Consider the following 22,069-nt stretch of genomic DNA (forward strand, 5'->3'; position numbering starts at 1 on the left):
TATTTCTGCGCGGCTTTTGCGCAGACCACCTCGAACCCAAACAAAAAGAGAAACTGCGATCAATCAGCGGCCGATCCGCGTCTCTGTGGTTCCGTGCGGCCGTATCCAGTCCATCACGATCACCTGAGCCCCCCAGCAGCGATCCAGAGGAGTGCGAGAGCTGGTAAAGGCGGAGGTTTGACCGGAGCCGGTCCGGATCAGCTCAGGTTCGGTTCGGGTTCGGGTCTGTAGGAAGTGATGCGGGGGAATTGTCAACGATGATCTCCTGTTGACCCAAAGAGCACCAGAAGCACACAAAGAGAAGCTCTGCTCCTGCTTATACACGGAGATTCAGAACCGATCCGGTTCGGCTGGAGGGTGGGATTAGCTTTAGCTTTAGCATGACAGCTGGGATGCGCTGATTCCGATCCGTTTCTTCATCGTTCCACAGGTAAATCAACACTGAAACACCTTTACTTCACATCTCTGCTGCCTTTCTGCTCAGAATCTACACGTTTTATACTTTAAATGAAGTTTGTTGTGTATAAAACCAACCACCCTCATCTGAAGCTAACCAGCTAAGCTGCTAACATGAGATCAGCTCTTTAAAAGACTTTAACTGTCACATTCACTCTTTCAATACTCGCATACAGTCACGTATTAATATAACAGAACTATAAATATGATTCTAAAGCTTATTTATGTAGGAAATGTTGTGTTTTTGTTATATAGAAAGACAGTTAATCGTAATTTAAAGGAAAAGTTTCTCATTTATACTGATAGAGACTCTTGGCTGAGGCTCAAATCTAGTGAGCTGCTTACATAGACAGCATTATCCGAATCAAATATCGCCTATGATGCCTAAAATGCTGTCTTAGTCTAAAATAGATGGCCTAAAAATGGTGTTATGTATAATTTAGGTGGCCAAAATGCTGCATTTGACTGTGATGCCCAAAAATGCTGACTACAGGAGCTGCATGTCAGCATTATAAATAATAGTCTATATCGAGTCGTTTATTTTCTAATTAATTAGTAATTTATTTAAAAATGACATTAAACATGAGTTATTCTCACTATCAAAGAAGTACCATGGTCTTACTGTGTTTTAAAGTGGTTTAACCGTGGTATTCTTTTAAGTAGCTGAGGTTTTTAAAGTAGTGCTGGGTGTCTGGAAAATCTTAGAGAAAAACAGTGTGAAAATGTACAATTTTAAATAAATAAATGTATTTTTTATTGTAATTGATATAGTGTAATTTTTTATACATAACTAATAAAATAAGATTAAAGTTAATAAAAAATTAAATTAAAATGGATACAAATAAATATAAATTAAAATGATCAAATAAGATCTACATTAATAAATGTTAGATTGAAATTAATAAAACTATTTGACAAAAAAGAAATGCTTAAATAAATACTTAAAATGATTTTTATTATAATAAAACTGCCATAAATTGACATTAAACTGACTAAAAAATGTGTTATTTTCACTAACAAAGATGTACCATGTTCTTACGGAATTTTATAGTGATTTAACCATGGTATTCTTTGAAGTACCTTTGGTTTCTAAAGTAGTGCTGGGTGTCTTTGAAAAGTCTTAGAGGAAAAACTGTGAAAAATGTAAATTTTTAAAGAAATAAATGTTATTTTTAATGTAATTGATGAAGTGTAATTTTTAAATATGTAAATGGTAAAAATAAGTTAAAATAAATTTGCAGTAAAATAAATGAATGAAATATAAAAAAATAAATAAAATGATATGTAATGAATTGACATTAACAAAGATGTACCATGGTTTTACTATGTTTTTAAAGTGGTTCTTTCTTTTAAGTACCTTAGGTTTTCAAAGTAGAGTCTTAGCGAAAAACTGTAAAAATGTACATTTTGAAAGAAATAATTGTACTTTTTAATGTAATTGATGAAGTGTAATTTTTAAGTGCTTTAATAATAAAAATAAGTTTTAAACTAGATAAAAAATGACATTAAAATAAATAAATTAAATTAAAGTTAAAATAAATATAAAATAATAAACCAACAAAATTAGATATAAATGAATAAATCTTAGATTATAATAATCAAACTAGATGGAAATGAGTAAAAAATAGTCTAAAATAAAAAATAAATAATTAAAATGATATTTAATGCCTTGAATTGACATTAAACATGCGTTGTTTTCACTAACAAAGATGTACCATGGTCTTATTATGTTTTAAAGTGGTTTAACCATGGTGTTCTTTAAAGTACCTTAGAGAAAAACAGTGTAAAAATGTACATTTTTAAAGAAATGAATGTATTTTAATGTAATTGAAAAAGTGTAATTTTTAAGTGCATAAATAATAAAAACAAGTTTAAAATTAACTAAAAATTGCATTAAAATAAATATAAATAATAAATTAATTAATAAATATTAGATTAAAATAATCTAATTAGATTAAAAAAAATAATAAAAATTATATTTAAAGGCTTGAATTGACATTAAACATGCGTTATTTAAAAAAAAAATTAAGAAATGAATGTAATTTTAATGTAATTGATGAAGTGTAATTTTTAAATACATAATAAAAATAAGATTAAAATACGTAAAAATTACATTAAAATAAACCAATAAAATTAGGTATAAATTAATAAATCTGATATAAAAAAAATCTAACTAGATTGAAATGAGTAAAAAATAGACAGGAAATAAAATATATAAATAAAAATGAATCTAACAGCCAATATCCAATAAAAGTTTCTCATCAAACATCCTGTTATGCTTGTAAAATGCAGCACATAATGAAAGTGAAGCAGGTTGCGGATGCATTTGGTCTTGATTAATCGACCTACGAATGTGAATTTGTTCTTGCTCATGACCTTTGACCCCCAGATGCTGACCACATCCCCATCAGGTGTGTGTTGCTATGACTCTGACCCCCGTCAGGTTATATGTCATTTAATCATGGCCTCGGTCACACCAGCAATCCAACACCTCTAATGTAACCCGGCTCCCATTTATCCTGTTTTATTTAGGTTACCTTGTGGGTGTTGTGTTGTGAGTGAGTGAGGTAGTTTCCAGTCTTGTGATTGGGTGTGTGTTGTGTAGATGTTTTAGATTGTGCTGTGTGTTATCTGTGTGCCGTATCATTTTCTAATGACTCTTTGGCTTTTGCTTGTGCTCAGGCTAGCGGATGTTCCGGCCGTCTCCATGGAGTTTCCTCAGATGACACGTCGGTTCAGAGCTCAGGGATTTGGGTGAGTCAGTGCGTCCCGTACACTGCTACACAACACCAGTGTGTGTCCCCATCCGTGCTGATGCCGTCGCTCTGAGCCCGTTCTGATCCCAGCTGCTCTGAACTAACGAGTCCTCACCGCTCATTATAAAGAGCATCATTCCGCTGCTGGATGCTGATTGGTCGATACAGGATCCATAGAAACCAATGGTGAAGGTTAACTCGTATGTCACTGCTAGATCTAGTAGCATAAGGGTGACACTTAATATAATAAAATAATTATTTAATTGTCATTTCTGTTTGTAATATTTCTATTATGAAAAAACGGCTCAAGGCAGCTGCATGTTAGAATGACAGTGTCCTTTATTTGTATATATGTGACCCTGGACCACAAAACCAGTCATAAGGTTAAATTTGACAAAACTGAGATATATACAACATCATATGAAAGCTCAATAAATAAGATTTCTATTGATATATGGTTTGTTAGGATAGGACAATATTTGGCCGAGATACAACTATTTGAAAATCTGGAATCTGAGGGGGCAAAAAATCAAAATACTGAGAAAATCACCTTTAAAGTTGTCCAAATTAGGTTCTTAACTATGCATATTACTAATCAAAAATTACATTTTGATATGTTTACAGTAGGAATTTTACAAAAAATCTTCATGGAACATGATCTTTACTTAATTTCCTAATGATTTTTGGCATAAAAGAAAAATCAATAATTTTGACCCATACAGTGTATTTTTGGCTATTGCTACAAATATACCCCAGCGACTTAAGACTGGTTTTGTGGTCCAGGGTCACATATATAAAATAGAATTAATAATATAAAGTAAATAATTGACATTATAATTTTGTACGTATTCTTTCTTTTACATATTTGCGTTCTATATAAAATGTTAAGTAAGTGTTTTACGTTACAATTTTGTAAATATCATCTTTAAATACTCTCTCTAAATGAAATATTGTATACAATTTAAAATTGTTAATTATAATAAATCATGATTATTGATTTTGAAGTAAATATTCTAGAATTTTGTAACTAGTCTGTCATATATATATTTCATTTAAAATAAATAATAATGCGTCATTACAAAAAATAAAAGTCTGAATTAATAATTATTAAATATATTATATATAATATTGATTAAATATTAAATTAATAATTATTGTAAATATTATATTTTTTAATTGGTAATACTCTCTTAAAAGGCTCATCTCTCTATTTTTTTACAAAATAGATAAACAGTTATTGTTATTATATTACATTATTTTCCATCATTTCCATTATTATTATTTTTATTATTATTAATAATTGATGAAAAAAAAAATCTATGTTGTAATTTTGTATGTATTCTCTTGTTTGTATTTTCTACTTATTTGCATTTTATATAAAATAAATACAATTTAAAATAAATGTTCTACTTTATAATTTTTTTGTAAATGTCCTCTTCAAATGATCTCTGATATAACATTTTGCATAAAATAAATAAAAAATAATATTATAATAAAATTGTAATAATGATTATTGATTTTTGAAGTAAATATTTTTGAATTTTGTAACTAGTCTGTCAAAAAAAAAATATATACACAAAAACTAATAATTATTGAAATTATGTTACTGTTATACTTTATAATTTTGTAATTTTTAATACTCTTAAAATGCTGCATCTCTATATTTTTAAAAAAATAAATAGATAATGTAATTTTTTATATTACATTATTGTCATTATTTACAATATTCTATTATTATTATTCTATTATTATTATAAATTAGGGGTGGGCATAGATTAATTTTTTTAATCTAGATTAATCTAGATTAAATCTTGGAATTAATCTAGATTAATCTAGATTAAAATGGCTAATTTGAATTCTGCTGAAGGCATTCAGAATATGTGTGCTGCCCAAATAATGACTTAAAGTCTTTGAGAATGGATCATAAAGCTCATAAAGCTTTTCTATGATAATTTGTTGATGAAAATAAATTATGTTCAATTAGATGTACTTGTGTTTACTAACTAACTAACAATGAAATTATTTTTTCTACCTATTAGATTGTGGGTTTTTTTAACGTCAACACCTACCCAGCCCATTACATGTTACACCGTACTTTTATTTTGACAGGTTGCCGTGAAGTTTCTGTGTCGTACAGTATGATATGATGCTAGTTTTCTCAAATGAAACGGTAAAAGTGACACTCACAGCAGTTTGGGAGATTGAGTTTATCTGTTCATGTGAGATGAAAATGCCAAAAATTACCGGGAGCGTCACGTGTGTTTCAGTATGCGTGTAGTAAAAGCTCGTCTCCGCAATGCATACATAGAGCTAGGCAAACGGAACATATCGGATTCCTATTAAAACGGTCTTTTTGCATTTCAGTTTTCACATACACTAGTCCATATCGCGATTTGAATTAAGTGACTGACCAACATTTGATTTATGAATCCAAAAAACGACGAATTTACGTGGCATTTCGCTATAGTAGATTCGGTTTTTATGAATGGAGGACTACGCGATCCCTTCTGTGTTTTGGCGGAGGAGACTTAAACGGGCGACCATATTCTATAGTCTTCGGTATACATCCGCGTTAAACTATCAAGGTGAAAGTCATCATAGCTTGCGTAGTTTAGACCCAGCTCCCAACCCAAATTTGAGAATAGATTAACGGCGATATTTTTTTTATCGCGCGATAAGAGTTTCACGTAAACGCAGCACGTTAACGCCGATAACGGCCCACCACTATTATAAATATTTTATAATTTTGTAACTAGTCTCTTTCATATATAATTTTATAATTTAGCACACATTGTATTACTGGAATTAATCTGTAAAATTATGCAAATTGTAAATATTCCCTGAAAATTCTATATAGAGAGAGTATTTTTTTATAAAATGGATAAAAAAAACTGTAATGAAGTAAACAAATAAAGTTTGTATAATCAGTATTTATAATATTTTGGTCTTTGTATTGGATTCCTCACACATCTGATTACGACAGTATTTCATATTTAATACATTCTGTAGTAACACTGATTTGCTCATAAGTAAACTGCGTCTCACGGCTCTTCTGCGCTTCGGAGGAAAATAAATCCTCCGAATTATTTAATATTGAACACACAAACAAAGGCCAGAAACAAAGAAACCCACATGAACAATGGACACGCATTGTTCTCATTCCTCTCAAGACACAAACGGCTCATTATAAATGTGTTATACTGAGAACTTTGGATGGGATCCCTAGACGTTTAGCCGGGTCTGTGCAACTCAGCCCGGCCTAGTAACACAGTTTTTAGTACGTTTGCTCATTTATGAGTTCACCAATCAGAATGCAGGAGGAGCAGCAGCTCCGCCCTCTCACTGCGAGAATCACAACGCATGCTGTGACTGTCACACACTGATTACTAGCTCAACAACCACAAAGAATAGATTTCACCACACTGGTTAGTTAACATCCTGCCCTGCCTCTGATTCACTGGCAGGGTGCAATTTTGCACACATTGTATTACTGGTTTTCTTCGTTTGGCAGGATAATATTCATACGAGGAGGTGATTCAAAGGGTCTGCTTTTCCAAAAAATGCTGAATTAAAAGAAGTTTAGGAGAAGTTCACTTCCAGAACAAAAATGGACAGATAATTTACTCACCCCCTTGTCATCCAAGATGTTCATGTCTTTCTTTCTTCAGTCGTAAAGAAGTTGTTTTTTTTTGAGGAAAACATTTCAGGATTTCTCTCCATGTAGTCTTCTATGGTGCCCCGAGTTTGAACTTTGAAAATGCAGTTTAAACACAGCTTCAAAGGGTTTTAAATGAACCCAGTCAAGGAAGAAGTGTCTTATCTAGCGAAACAATTTATATACTTTTTAACCTTAAATGCTTGTCTTTTCTAGCTCTGCCTGAACTGTTTTTTCCAGTTCAAGACAGTTAGGGTATGTCGAAAAACTCCCTTCTCAACTTCAAAATCACCCCTACATCGCTGTTTTACCTTTTTTGTAAAGGGTGTTTGATCTTCTTTGCATGTTCACTTTGCAAACACTGGGTCGGTACTTCTGCGGCGATGTAGGATGATTTTGAAATGATTTTTGAAGTTGAGGGGGAACATGAGATGGAAGTTTTTCGACATACCCTAACTGTTTTGAACCAGACAACTCATGCACACCCCAGAGAGAGACAAGACGAGCATGTGAGGTTAAAAAGTATATAAATTGTATTAAAAAAATACAAACAAACAATCATTTCGCTAGATAAACCCTTCTTCCTCGGCTGGGATCGTTTAGAGCCCTTTGAAGCTGCATTTAAACTGCATTTTGGAAGTTCAAACTCGGGGCACCATAGAAGTCCACTATATAGAGAAAAATCCTGAAATGTTTTCCTCAAAAAGCATAATTTCTTTACGACTGAAGAAAGAAAGACATGAACATCTTGGATGACAAAGGGGTGAGTACATTATCTGTACATTTTTGTTGTGGAAGTGAACTTCTCCTTTAACCGCATTGAGATAGGCTGTCCGTTGGCTTGCTGTGTGGCAGGAAGCGAAGCTCAGGTTCATCTAGGGAACTTTGTGTTTGTGGCCTCGAAAAGAGGAACGTCATACGTGCAATTTAGATTCGTCTGATCGTCATTGTTCTTTGGAAGTGGGATGAAAAGGGTTGTGAAAACCTCAACAGTCTTCACTGTTTTTCTTTGGCAATTATGTTAAAGGAGAAGTTCTAGAGCAAAAATTTACGAATAATTTACTCCTAGAAGTTTATGTCTTTCTTTGTTTAGTCGTAAAGACTAAAGAAAGAAAAAATAATTTCTGTCCTTATAGTGGACTTCTATGGTGCCCACGAGTTTGAACTTCCAAAATGCAGTTTAAATGCAGCTTTGAAGGGCTATAAATGATCCCAGCCGAGGAAGAAGGGTCTTATCTAGCAAAACGATCGGTTAGTTTCTATAAAATTAAACACTTTTTAAACTTGAAAGCTTGTCTTGTCTAGCTTTGCGTCAATTCAATGTATGCCGGTTCAATACAGTTAGGGTATGTTGAAAAACTCCTATCTCATTTGTGACCCTGGACCACAAAACCAGTCATAAGGTTAAATTTTACAAAACTGAGATGTATACATCATATGAAAGCTCAATAAATAAGCTTTTTATTGATGTATGGTTTGTTAGGATAGGACAATATTTGGCTGAGATACATCTATTTGAAAATCTGGAATCTGAGGGTGCAAAAAAATCAAAATACTGAGAAAATCACCTTTAAAGTTGTCCAAATTAAGTTCTTAACAATGAATATTACTAATCAGAAATTACATTTTGATATGTTTACAGTAGGAATTTTACAAAAAACCTTCATGGAACATGATCTTTAGTCAATTTCCTAATGATTTTTGGCATAAAAGAAAAAACAATAATTTTGACCCATACAATGTATTTTTGGCTATTGCTACAAATATACCCCAGCAACTCGAGACTGGTTTTGTGGTCCAGGGTCACATTTTCTCCTCCAACTTCAAAATCTTCCTACATCGCTGCTTTACCTTTTTTTGTAATAGGGCGTTTGATCTTCTTTGCATGTTCACTTTGTTAACACTGGGTCAGTACTTCTGCAGCGATGTAGGACCATTTTGAAGTTGGAGGAGAAAATGAGATGGGAGTTTTTTGACATACCCTAACTGTCTTGAACTAGAACACACAGAGTTGACACAAAGCTAGACAAGACGAGCATTTGAGGTTAAAAAGTGTTTAAATTGCAATTTTTCTGTAGAAAATAACCAATTGTTTTGGTAGATAAGACCCTTATTCCTCAGCTGGGATCATTTAGAGACATTTAAACTGCATTTTGGAAGTTCAAACTCACAGGCACCACAGAAGTCAACTGTATAAAGATGAATCCTGAAAAGTTTTTCTCAAAAAACATCAGTTCTTTATGACTGAAGTAAGAAAGATCTTGGATGACAAGGGCATGAGTAAATTATCAGTAAATTTTTGTTCTGGAATTGAACTTCTCCTTTAACAAGAACATGGAGCATAATTGACCCTACACTTCACATTACAGTGACTCTCTCTTTGATTTGAATCTTTAGGGCATGGTGACTGCTGTCCGTCAGCCAGAGGAGCGGCGTCTAGCAGGGGCCGTCTGGACCTGAAGGAAGACCTCCGGGAGAGGACGCGGACGGGACGACCGATACGGGAACGCGAGCGAGAGAGGCATGGGTCAGTGTGTGACTAAATGTAAAAACCCCACATCCTCTTTGGGGAGTAAAAGCGGCGATAAGGATGCTGGGAAATCACACGGTAAAAAAGGCGGCGGCGGAGGCGGGACGGGCGGCGCGCACAAGGAGGAAGTGGCCAAGTCCTCCGTCGACGTCATATTCAACGGCACCAAAGTGTCAGAGGTGACGGTGGAGGGCAGCACGGCCCCGGCCATCTCCGCGGATGTGCGGCGGGAGCTGAGCGCGCAGGACGGGGATGGAGTGTCACTCGCTCGGATCGACGAGTTGTTCTTGTGTTATAAGGACGAGCATGAAGATGCCATCTTGGAGGAAGGGATGGAGCGTTTCTGCAATGATCTGTGCGTCGATCCAGCCGAGTTCAAAGTGCTGGTGCTGGCGTGGAAGTTCCAGGCTGCTACCATGTGCAAGTTTACAAGGTGAGTTTGAAATGTAGATTTTTTTTATTTTTTTTTTTCACACTAAACGCATTTTTTAGGTCTGAAAACATGAGGCGCACCGCACTGCCTTTTTTTTTGGTGACTTTTAAAAAAAGAGCAGTGTGCTGCGTTTTTTTTATGTTGCTAGGCATGACCAAAACAGCTGTCCTGTCAGTCTAATCCAAGGATTATAGTGCGAGCGCTCTAAAATCTTTGGTTTTTGCTGTTAAGTAAACTGTCATATGTCCAGAAACTTTAAAAAATACACCAAAAGTTTCTCCTTCGTTATTGCAGTCTCCGGACTTTCTAAGCCACGGTAAACTTTCGTCACCATAACAGAAGGCCTGCCTCTCCATTCATTCGATTGGACAATGAAAAAAATTATGTTTGTGTTTTTCTGCTAAGAGTTGCTTTTTTTAACTTGAGGCTCAGAGCGCTCCTGCAAAAATGCGAGGCGCAGCAGGCGGCTAAAATGCGAGGCGCATAAACAGTGTGCAAAATGCTCACTGTCAACAGAAAACAATTAAAAAAGGGCCCTAAAAATAAAGATGCCAAAAGGAAGGTTTGTTGAGACCCAACATCTAAAAGGACATTTAATATATATTTAATACTACTATTAAATGCCATGTATGAATATTTACTGAGTAATCCACTATTTTGTCAAAATGGCAAGTTTCACCTGAAATTCAGAGCCAAATTATGGGGTTGGGGGTGGGGGCGGTAGTTCTTTTTGTAGAATCTGTTGACTTAAGCAATCTTTGTTATATTATGTGCCAGTGATGACTATTTAAAAATTAGGAAACAGCACTTTTCAAGTTTTTACTGCAAAGTTTGCATGTCTGTATCTCAAGAAGTGTTAATTTTTTAATGCTGTTTTAGATATTTGGTCTCAACAAACTTTCCTTTTGGCATCTTCGTTTTTAAGGCCCTACATGGTCTGGTTTCAGAGATATTGGATTTTCAATATGGCTCCAAGGGTGAATCGTTCAATTGTACACATTTTCTGTGGTCAAAAACCAAATGTGGGTCAATTAGCAAAAATATGAGACTTCTGAGGAATTTCAATTTAACGATTCACCCCTGGAGCCATATTGAAATTACAATATCTCTGGAACCGAACCATGTAGAACCTTTAAAATGCCAAAAGGAAGGTTTGTCGAGACCCAACATCCAAAAGTACATTTAATATATATTTAATACTTACTGAGTTGCAGGCATGCAAACTTTGGAGTAAAAACTTGAAAGCCAAAATATTAAATGCCATGTATGAATATTTACTGAGTAATCCACTATTTTGCAGAGAGAGGTCAAAATGGCAATTTTCACCTGAGATTCAGAGCCAAATTACAGGGAGGTAAAAATGACTTCAGAAAGATAGCAGCATTAAATTATATTTTTACACAGAGATTGGTAGTTCTTTTTGTAGAATCTGTTGACTTAAGCAATCTTTGTTATATTATGTGCCAGGGATGACCATTCAAAAATGGGGAAACAGCACTTTTCAAATTTTATACTGCAAAGTCTGCATGTCTGTATCTTGATGCTGTTTTAGTTATTTGGTCTCAGCAAACTTTCCTTTTGGCATCTTTTTTAAGGCCCTACATGGTCTGGTTTCAGAGAAATTGGATTTTCAATATGGCTCCAGGGGTGAATCGTTCAATTGTTCACACTTTCAGTGGTCAAAAACCAAATGTGGGTCAATTTGCAAAAACATTAGACATCTTTTAATGAGGAATTTCAATTGAATGATTTACCCCTGGAGCCATATTGACATTACAATATCTCTGGAACTGAATTATGTAGGGCCTTAAAAACGAAGATGCCAAAAGGAAGATTTGTTAAGACCCAACACCTAAAAGGACAATTAATATATATTTAATACTTTTTGAGTTGCAGGCATGCAAACTTTGGAGTAAAAACTTGAAAAGTTTCCAATTTTTGAATAGTCATTATTGGAACATAAAGTAACAGATTGCTAAAGTCAACAGATTTTACTAATAGAACTACCAATCTTTGTGTAAAAATAACATTATGATGTTGCCATCTTTCTGAAGTCATTTTTAACCCCCTGTAATCTGGCTCTGAATCTTAGGTGAAGCTCTCAGGCCTCTCTCTACAAAATAGTGGATTACTCATCCATGACATTTAATATTTTGGCTTTCATCACTATATTTGTTTATCTTTCTTCATATAAGTGAAATCAATCATTTGAGCCAAGGTTCAAGTTTATCTATTACAATTTAAAATGACTGTTTTGTATGTAAACATCTTCGAAAATGTACTTTATTCCTGTGATGCAAAGCTGAATTGTTTAGCATCATTACTCCAGTCTTCAGTCTTCATGTTTCTTTGATAAATAGAAAATTGAAAAGAACAACATTTGTTTGAAATCGAAATCTGTTGTAACATTATAAATGTCTTTACTGTCACTTTTGATCATTTTAAAGCATTTTTGCTTAATAGCAGTATTAATTTCTTAAAGAAAAAAAACTGATAATGCAATCCCAGAATACACTGCTTCACATTTTTTGTGTGTGCTAAGTGTTTTATGTTGTGGGTGTTAAGTATTAATATTATGCAGTTAATTACTTTATCCCAGAATGCAATGCACAGAGCCTGATCTTTCATTTGTGACCCTGGATCACAAAACTAGTCATAAGGGTCAATTTTTTTTTTATTGAGATTTATACATTACATGAAAGCATGAATAAATAAGCTTTCCATTGATGTATGGTTTGTTAGGATAGGATAATATTTAGCCGAGATACAACTAAATATCTAAATATTGAGAAAATCACCTATAAGTTGTCCAAAGGAAGTTCTTAGCAATGCATATTACTAATCAAAAAATACGTTTTGATATATTTACAGTAGGAAATTAACAAAATATCTCCATGGAACATGATCTTTACTTAATATTCTAATGATTTTTGGCATAAAAGAAAAATCTATAATTTTCACCTATACAATGTATTTTTGCCTATTGCTACAAATATACCCGTGCTACTTAAGACTGGTCTAGGGTCACATTTAATGTGCAACGGAAGACCTGGAAGTGACATGAATCATTATTTGTAATAGTTCTTTTATCGATTAATGTGCCACAAGCAATACACTAATATTGCATTCTGAGTAGCCACAGAGTGCTACAGCTGAAGAATACAAAGAAAAAAAGATGTTTTTCCTGTGTAGCATTAGTCACTGCAGTTCCTCCAGAAACAGACAGAAACTCGTGAAGATTGCTTCATCACATTAAAGTGTTGCAATGATGCCGTTAGCAGTCGTCTTTGGCAGTGGGATTTTTCCCCAATATTTGTTTGGTCTTAATGTTCAGTGTAAGGGGGAAATGCATTACAAGTAATGCAAGTTATGTAATCAGATTACTTTTTTCAATGAAAATAGTAAAGTATTGCAAGATGGTATCTGAGTTACTTTTTCAAATATCACCAGTTACTTGTTTTCCCATTAATTGACTGACAGCTCAAGGTATATTTGTAGCAATAGCCAAAAATACATTGTATGGGTCAAAATTATGGATTTTTCTCTTATGCCAAAAATCATTAGGATATTAGGTAAAGATCATGTTCCATGAAGATATTTTGTAAATTTCCTACTGTAAAAATATCAGCTTATTTTGATTAGTAATATGCATTGCTAAGAACTTCATTTGGACAACTAAAGGCTTTTTTAAACCTGAAAGCCTGCATTTATTTGATCCAAGGTACAGCAAAAAAACCTTTAAAATGTGAAATGTTTTTACTATTTAAAATAACTGTTTTCTATTTTAATATATTTTAAAATGTAATTTATTCCTGTGATTTTAAAGCTGAATTTTTAGCATCACTACTCCAGTCACATGATCCTTCAGAAATCATTCTTATATTCTGATTTGCTGCTTACAAATGTATTATAAACATTTATTATTATTATGATGTTGAAAACAACTGAGTAGAATTTTGTTAGGGTTTTTTATGAGTAGAAAGTTCAAAAGAACAGCATTTATCTGAAATATAATTTTTTTGTATCATTATAAATGTCTTTATCACTTTTGATCAATTTAAAGCATCCTTGCTAAATAAAAGTATTAATTTCAATAATTTCATTTACATTATATTGACTCTAAGCTTTTGAATGGTATAGTGTATAGTGTATTTCAGATAAATGCTGATCTTTAGATCATTCAAGAATCCTGAAGAAAAATGTACTCAACTGTTTTTAATATTGATAATTAATAATAATAATAAAAATTCTTGAACAGCAAATCAGCAAGAATGATTTCTAGATTGAAGGATCCCGTGACACTGAAGACTGGAGTAATGATGCTAAAAATGTAGATTTGATCACAGAAATAAATTTCATTTTAAAATATATTCAGATAGAAAACAGTTATTTCAAATAGTAAAAATATTTCAAAATTTTATTGTTCTTGCTGTGCTTTGGCGAGCAGAAGAGACTTCTTTAAAAACATTAAAACGTTTGACTGGTAGTTTATATTCAGGATTCATTTCAATTCAATTCTGAAAAAATAATGCCCCCATTGATTATGGTCACATTACAGATGTAAAATGGGTCAGTGTTGCCAAGTCCGCAGTTTTCCAGTAGAATTGGGCTACTTTAACACCGCTATTGGTCCGCGGGTTGAAACGACCCCAATAATGTTATATTTATCCCCTGGAAGGCAAACTGTACCGGGGGAACCCCTCCAAAAAACGTGCATTTTACCCCCCGTAACGCGATTTTTACTCAAAATGCCATTGGGCTAGTTTTAAAGGAGTAGTTCACTTTTAGAACAAAAATGTACAGATAATGTACTCACCCCCATGTCATCCAAGATATTCATGTCTTTCTTTCTTCAGTCGTAAGGAAATTATGTTTTTTGAGGAAAACATTTCAGTATTTCTCTCCATATAATGGACTTCTATGTTGCCCCAGAGTTTAAACTTCCAAAATGCAGTTTAAATGCAGCTTCAAAGGGCTCTAAACGATCCCAGCCGAGGAAGAAAAGTCTTATCTAGCAAAACGATGGGTTATTTTCTAAAAACATTTACAACTTATATACTTTTTAACCTCAAACACTCGCCTTGCAGAGCTACACAAGACGAGCATTTGAGGTTAAAAAGTATATTAATTGTAATTTTTTTTTAGAAAATAACCCATCGTTTGGCTAGATAAGTCCATTCTTTCCTCGGCTGGGCAGCTCTTTGAAGCTGCATTTTGGAAGTTCAAACTCAGGGCACCATAGAAGTCCATTATATGGAGAGAAATCCTGAAATGTTTTACTCAAAAAACATAAGTTCCTTACGACTGAAGAAAGAAAGACATGAACATCTTGGATGACAAGGGGGTGAGTACATTATCTATCTGTAAATTTTAGTTTTGAAAGTGAACTACTATTTTTAAGTAGCAATTGGGTGGTTTTTGTTGTGAAAACCTGGCAACCCTGGGGGGTGTTCCATGAACCAAGTTTACCAAATAAGTCAGGCTTGTTTCAGTTAGTCCGACTTATTTTGAGCCAAATCAAGTGACAATAAGCCAGACTAACTGAAATAAGCCTGACTTATTTGGTAAACTTGGTTTATGGAACACCCCCCTGATCCCAGTCTAACGTGTTTTGTGTTTGTGTCTCAGGAGGGAGTTTGTAGACGGCTGCAAGGCGATTCAGGCCGACAGTATCCCGGGGATCTGCTCTCGGTTCTCCGTGCTGCTAGAGGAGTCCCGTGGAGAAGAGAGTTTCAAAGATCTCTACCGCTTCACCTTCCAGTTCGGGCTGGACGCCGAGCAGGGCCAGCGCTCGCTGCAGCGCTCCATCGCCATCGCTCTGTGGCGGCTCGTCTTCACGCTGGACACGCCGCCGCTGCTGGAGCACTGGCTGGACTTCCTGTCGGAGAACCCGTGCGCCGTGCGCGGCATCTCTCGCGACACCTGGAACATGTTTCTGAACTTCACGCAGAGCATCGGCCAGGACCTCAGCAACTACAGCGAGGACGAGGCCTGGCCCAGCCTGTTCGACTCCTTCGTGGAGTGGGAGACGGAAAGACGGCGGAGGGAACAGGCGGACGCCGCCGCCGCCGAGACGGACTGCGAGGCCGCGCCCGTGTGGCCGGGATCTTGAGGGCGGCCGCGTTTGGGATGGTGGTGAATTCCGGACGATGACGTGCGGAGGTGTTTCTGAGCCCGTCACTCTCCATCCTGATTTGTGACTCTTATTCTAATTATTGTTATGAAATTTTCGGTCTTACCGCATCGGGCGTCCCGGTGCGCTCTCGGACTTTTGTTTTAATGAAAGGGCTCCAAACGAATTGTTTTTTTAAGCACTTTTATTTAAGTTATTGCTATTGTTCATTTAATTTGTTTTAACGTTCACATTTCATCCAGAGCGGTTTCTTCTCGCTAATATTTTGGGATTGACCAACACGCCAAAGAAAAGGGAATTCTGTCAGCTGCCTATTGAGTTCGAACACACACAGACACAAACACACATGTATTTATGCACGAAAGAAACGCGCACACACAGATGCCAGCATAAGCGCTGCAGGGGAGGGTCGCGCTGTTTTAACGGTTATTTTTGGGTCGAGGGGTGTGTGGTGGTTCTTCTGTTTCTGTTTAACATCAGACTGCGGTGATTGATGTCCCGAAGCCCTCCAAACCTCATTTCTCATGTGTTTCCCTAATCATTTCCGACTTTATTTTGCTCTTGTCGTTCACATCTGCTCTGACGCATTCACTCATCTTGCGATTCTCGTATATTGTCAGCGGTCAGGTGTGTGTGAGTGGGAAATACAGATTCATCTGCGGTTGGATGTCTGCTGTGAGCTTTTTCTTTTATTTTACCGTTTACATAATTTTTTTTTTTAATTCAAAGTGATTTCATTTCAGTCTTTTGTGTCTGGTTTTATATAAATGATACAGTTTATAATGAATAAAAATGTGTTCAACATTGGACTTTGAGTGTTTTTTATACTGTTCATTTTTCAATGGATTTGTGAGAGATGTCTTAATACATTGGGTAAAATATAATATATATATTTTTTTTAATTGAGTATACAGTTGAGGTCAAAAGTTTACATACTCCTTGCAGAATCTGCAAAGTGTTCATTATTTTAACAAAATAAGAGGGATCCTACAAAATGCATGTTATTTTTTATTTAGTACTGACCTGAATAAGATAACATGAAAGACATATAGTCCACAAGAGAAAACAATAGTTGAATTATTATATTAATCACCCTGTTCAGACATTTACATCCACTTGATTCTTAATACTGTGTTGTTACCTGAATGATCCACAGCTGTGAGTTTTTTGTTTAGTGATAGTTGTTCATGAGTCCCTTGTTTGTCCTGAACAGTTAAACTGTCTGCTGTTCTTCAGAAAAATCCTTCAGAAGGAAACACGATGCATTCAGAGCCGGGGGTGAAAACTTTTGAACGGTATGAGGATATGTACATTTTTCTTATTTTGCCTAAATATATATATTTTTTAATTTAGGACTTCCCTTCAGAAGCTACAGAAGATACTTACATGTTTTCCAGAAGACAAAATAAGGTAAATTTACCCTGATCTTTGAATTCACCCCTGGTTCTTGTGCATGTTTTTTCCTTCTGAAGCATCGGTGAGCGTTTGAACCTTCTGTAATAGTTGTCCCTCAGTTGTCCTCAGTGTGAAAAGATGGATCTCAAAATCATACAGTCATTGTTGGAGAGAGTTCAAATACATAAAAATGCTGAAAAACCAAAGAATTTGTGGGACCTAAGAGATTTTTCAACTATTATTTTCACTTGTGGACTATGTGTGGACCAATTTTCTCAGTATTTAGATTCTTTTGACACCTTCAGATTCCAGATTTTCAAATAATTGAATCTTGCCAAATATATTTTATCTTTACTTTCCTCAAATCAAAACTGTATTGAAACTCAAATTTATTTTATTTGGTGTGTGTTTTATTTTGTTTGTGTGTGCTTGATATTTTCATCCTGTTTTGTAAAATATCCAAAAGCCATTTCCTTTATTAAACCAGCCTACAGGAAGTGACATCGTTTTGGAGGGAAAACCGCAAACACAGCGAGAATCATCAATGGGTTATCAAACTGAAACAGGTATGTGCAATATTAACATTTTAAAGATGGCCAAAAACAATATTAACTTTAGTTTACAACCTAATGTAAATTAACTTAACTTAACTTTAGCTTTTTATTTCCATTTTATTAGATTCCTTCTTTTCAGTTTTCTTTCCATCATGTAAATTAATAAAGTTGAAGTCTGTGAGGTCGAACAGAGAATATTTCTGACCAAAACATCTTTTATATCCTTTTATTTATAGAAAAACACAAGCATGTTATTTTAAAATGAATTAATTTAGTCATTTAAGTAGCAGCGTTCAAAAGAAATGGTCCAGGTGTATTTTATGAGTACAAATATGCATAAATAAACTAAATAGTAATAGTGATATTAAGGTCACTAGTGCAAGATTAACTAAAATGCTATATATCTGTAATTTTATAATATTAATAGAATAGTATTTCAGTGTTTTTAAATGTGTTGTTTTATTATATATCCTGTTATATCCCATGTAAATTATATCGGGGAAAATATAAACTTTATTTTTCTAATTATTCTCAAATTATTTATCAAAAAATGACTGAACAAGCGTTTTGCGTTAACCTCACCTGTGTGGGCGGATCTTCTAATGAGAAGGCGTGCTGTGATTGGACAGCGTCTCTGCGCTCTGCCGCTGTGTGGGCGTCCGTTTTTTCAATACCACTCTGTGATTGGCCAGTCTCTCGTAGTTACAGTCGGGTGGGCGGGGAATGTGTTTACAGAACGCGCTGTGATTGGTCAGCATCTCTCCTGGTTACCAGCCATCACTGAGCGCAACAACACACAGACGCTCCTGCAAACAGAAGGGCGATTTCAGCTGAGAAATGTCATGGACTGTAAGTTGACAGCTTTTATTATCCAACACGTTTATTTCAGGATGTGTAGAATTGAATACTAGAGTGATTAAGATGATTTATGTCGTAGAGTTTAATGGCGGAGAGGGTTTGTGTGTGTTGTTAGCAGAGAGGCTAGTTTTCAGCATGTGAACATCTGTATAACATCTGATCTGATCGGTTTATTTGTTTGGTCAGTTTGTACATCTGATAACATTGTTAAGAATATATCAGATTTAGTAATACTGAGATCAACATAAGCTTTGGAACCTGGTACAAACAAAAGCTTTACATTGGCAAACATTATTAATGTTGTGTATATACACAATCAATAAAGGTGTTTAAAGTCATAAGATATCTAGTGTTAACTAGTGTATGATTGAGATATATGCTGTTTGTTTTAGTATTTTCTGCCTTTCATATCTAGAAAAGTTGATTATTCCTACCCAAATAATAAAAAAAAACGTTATTGTTTCCGTTTTGTTAAAATGCAGGAAGATTATGTACTAAAAAAACTGTTTTGTTAATCGAAAAAAACAACTAACATAACTGAAATAAAATAAAATATATAGGACCTTGAATGTATTTATTTTTCAGTTTTAGCTAGTTGCCAAGACAATCTTTCACATTTACTTTCACTTGATGTAAAAAAATAGCTAAAACTTAAAAAAAAAAAAAAAACACGCAACACAACAAAATGACTAAAACCTGAAATGAAATTAAAATGAAAATAATGAGGTAGTAAATAATAAAACTAATTAAAATGATAACTGTACCTTAAAACACCCTGAAGTATCTTAATAGTATCTTAATGATACTAAAGTAATAGATTCGGAGACAATGCACAATAACACCATTTTAAAATAAAACAATTTTGACATGATTTACAAATGTGATACAAAAAAATTAACATTTATATTATGCATTTAGCAGACTTGCAAAGTAGAGGAACAAACATTATCATCATCATCGTCGTCATAGAAGGGTATAAACTAACAATAAATGCAATAATAAAACTAATTCAACTGATAAAAAACAGTACCTTAAAACACCTTTAAATACCTTAAGAGTATCCTAAAGGTACTAAAATAATGCACAATAACATTATTTTAAAATGAAACAATTTTGACATGATTCACAAATGTGTTGAAAAAATGTATATTTATATTATGCATTTAGCAGATGCTGTTATGTGACTTAGAAAAGTGGAAGAACAAAGCATTATCATCATCATCATCATAGAAGGTATAAAGTAACAATAAATGCAATAATTTCAATAATAAAACTAATTCAAATGATAAAGTGCCTTAAAACACCTTAAAGTACCTTAAGAGTATCTTAAAGGTACTAAAATAACAGATTCAGACATAATGCACAATAACACCGTTTTAAAATAAAACGATTTTGACATGATTCACAAATGTGTTGGAAAAATTAGTATTTATATTATGCATTTAGCAGATGCTTTTATGTGACTTATAAAAGCGGAGGAACAAAGCATAATTGTCATCATAATCATCATCATAGAAGGATATAAAACAACAAAAAATGCAATAATTTCAATAATAAATCTAATTAAAATGATAAGAAACAGGAGATAATGCACAATAACATAATTTTAAAATGAAACAACTTTGACATGATTCACAGATGTTTGAAAAATGGATATTTCTATCATGCATTTAGCAGAAGCTTTTGTGTGACTTACAAAAGTGGAGGAGCAAAGCATTATCATCATTATAGAAGGATATAAAAAAAGCCTAATATTTCTATTATGCATTTAACAGAAGCTTTTGTGTGACTTACAAAAGTAGAAGAACAAAGCATCCCAATACAATAATTTAAATAATAAAATAACTATATAATAAACACATTTCCTTTCCAAAAGAATGGCTTCAAAAAAAGGGGGAAAAAAAAGAAAACATGTTCTTTATTTCTGCTAAAAACTCAGCATGAGTAGGTTTGGTCAAGTAGATCTGTTACAGCATCAGTACAGTGATTTACACTGATTTTACATTGCTGAATTGTGATTACATTTGTCACATGCAGTGGACACCTGACACAAACACACCAGCTGCGTATTGTAATAATGTTCGTCCCAATCAAGAGCAAATCTCCTTCCTTTGTCAGCGATAAATCTCACTTACTCTTAATTTTCTTCTTTTTTCTGTCTGTCTTTCCTCTTTTCTTCTGGTTTGACGTTCCTCTCTAGTATCCAGATGCTGTGATTGAATAGCAGCGCAGATTCTGTAAGAGTCATCCTATATTTCACATCTGTCTCTCTTCTTTCATATCTGTCTCTTGCATCTTTCTGTTGTGACATCCTCTCTGATTGCATGAATCAAAACGCATATAATCCAAATGACTCTTATGAAGACTTTTTTCATTGAATCGTTCAGTCTGAGACTCAAGAGTTACTTGTTGACCCCAAAAATGAAAATTCAATGAGTTTACTTCTCCTCAGGCCATCCAAGATGTATTTGAGTTTGTTTCTCCATCAGATTTGGAGAAATGTAGCATTGCATCCCTTGCTCATCAATGGATCCTCTGGAGTGAATGGGTGCCGTCAGAATAAGAGTTTAAACGGATGATGATAACATCACAATAATCCACAAATTCCAACATTTAGACATTTTTTATAGACTTTAAACCATAGCTTCTGGGCAAAATATGAGGTATGATATCCATAATATTGCTTTCTCCATTGAAAAAGTCTAGTATGAATCAGGAGAGAAATATGCAAAGATCAAGCACTGTTTACTAGCCAAAACAGCTTATAAACAAATATGTGGGTGAATTCTGATGCTTTACTGGAGGAAGCATTAATACTAATTATGAAAGAAAATTGCTAAAAGAATTGTTCAGGAACTATAATAGTCAAATGAATAGGAAATTCCTTGAGATTCCCATTCCCTCCCATCTGTCTCTGTGTGTCTGCCCAGCTTTCTATATCCTCTGGTGTCTCCCATTGTTCAGATTGACAGAGTTTGTGTTGTCTGCAGGAGCTCAGGAGGAGCAGGGGAGGGAAACACTCCTCTGCCGAGGAGAAGCTGGATGAATATTTAATCAACCTGCAGCACAAAAATAGGTTTGATGGCACACCCGAACACAAACGTACAAACACAGGTCAGATAACGCAAAAATAGGTTAACTGTGCCAGCTCAGGTTGGACGATATGGCTACGATTACAAGCACAGCAGGAATCGCATGCAACCGCTGCTCGTCCATGTGACGTTCTACAAGATTGGACCTGCTAATGAGCTGCTCTGATTGGCTGAAAACCCACTGGAGTGAAATTTAAACTGGCCGTG

General features: G+C 34.4%; 2 protein-coding genes across 2 annotated transcripts in view; both read left to right on the forward strand.

The window, feature by feature from the left end:
* The first annotated feature begins 35 nt into the window (after positions 1 to 35).
* dcun1d3 (defective in cullin neddylation 1 domain containing 3) lies at positions 36 to 16,730 on the forward strand. The gene is made up of 4 exons (XM_073830342.1): positions 36 to 430; positions 3,139 to 3,210; positions 9,265 to 9,830; positions 15,459 to 16,730. Exons 3-4 carry the CDS (start codon positions 9,391 to 9,393, stop codon positions 15,940 to 15,942), a joined length of 924 nt encoding a protein of 307 aa, XP_073686443.1. The 5' UTR covers positions 36 to 430; positions 3,139 to 3,210; positions 9,265 to 9,390; the 3' UTR covers positions 15,943 to 16,730.
* A 1,937-nt stretch (positions 16,731 to 18,667) lies between these two features.
* Positions 18,668 to 22,069, forward strand: part of katnip (katanin interacting protein) — a 28,567-nt gene continuing 25,165 nt past the window's right edge. The window contains exons 1-2 of the mRNA XM_073831155.1: positions 18,668 to 18,761; positions 21,761 to 21,846. Of these exons, the coding sequence (XP_073687256.1) occupies positions 18,750 to 18,761; positions 21,761 to 21,846 (98 nt within the window). The 5' untranslated portion in view covers positions 18,668 to 18,749. The remainder of the gene's footprint in view (positions 18,762 to 21,760; positions 21,847 to 22,069) is intronic.

Source organism: Garra rufa, chromosome 24, assembly GCF_049309525.1.
Source record: "Garra rufa chromosome 24, GarRuf1.0, whole genome shotgun sequence".
Taxonomy (NCBI): domain Eukaryota; kingdom Metazoa; phylum Chordata; class Actinopteri; order Cypriniformes; family Cyprinidae; genus Garra; species Garra rufa.

Bases quoted from the DNA above. Each gene is read 5' to 3' on its own strand.
- dcun1d3 (XM_073830342.1), top strand. From the start codon at position 9,391: ATGGGTCAGTGTGTGACTAAATGTAAAAACCCCACATCCTCTTTGGGG. The intron at 9,831-15,458 runs GTGAGTTTGAAA...TTTGTGTCTCAG, and splicing joins ACCATGTGCAAGTTTACAAG to GAGGGAGTTTGTAGACGGCT.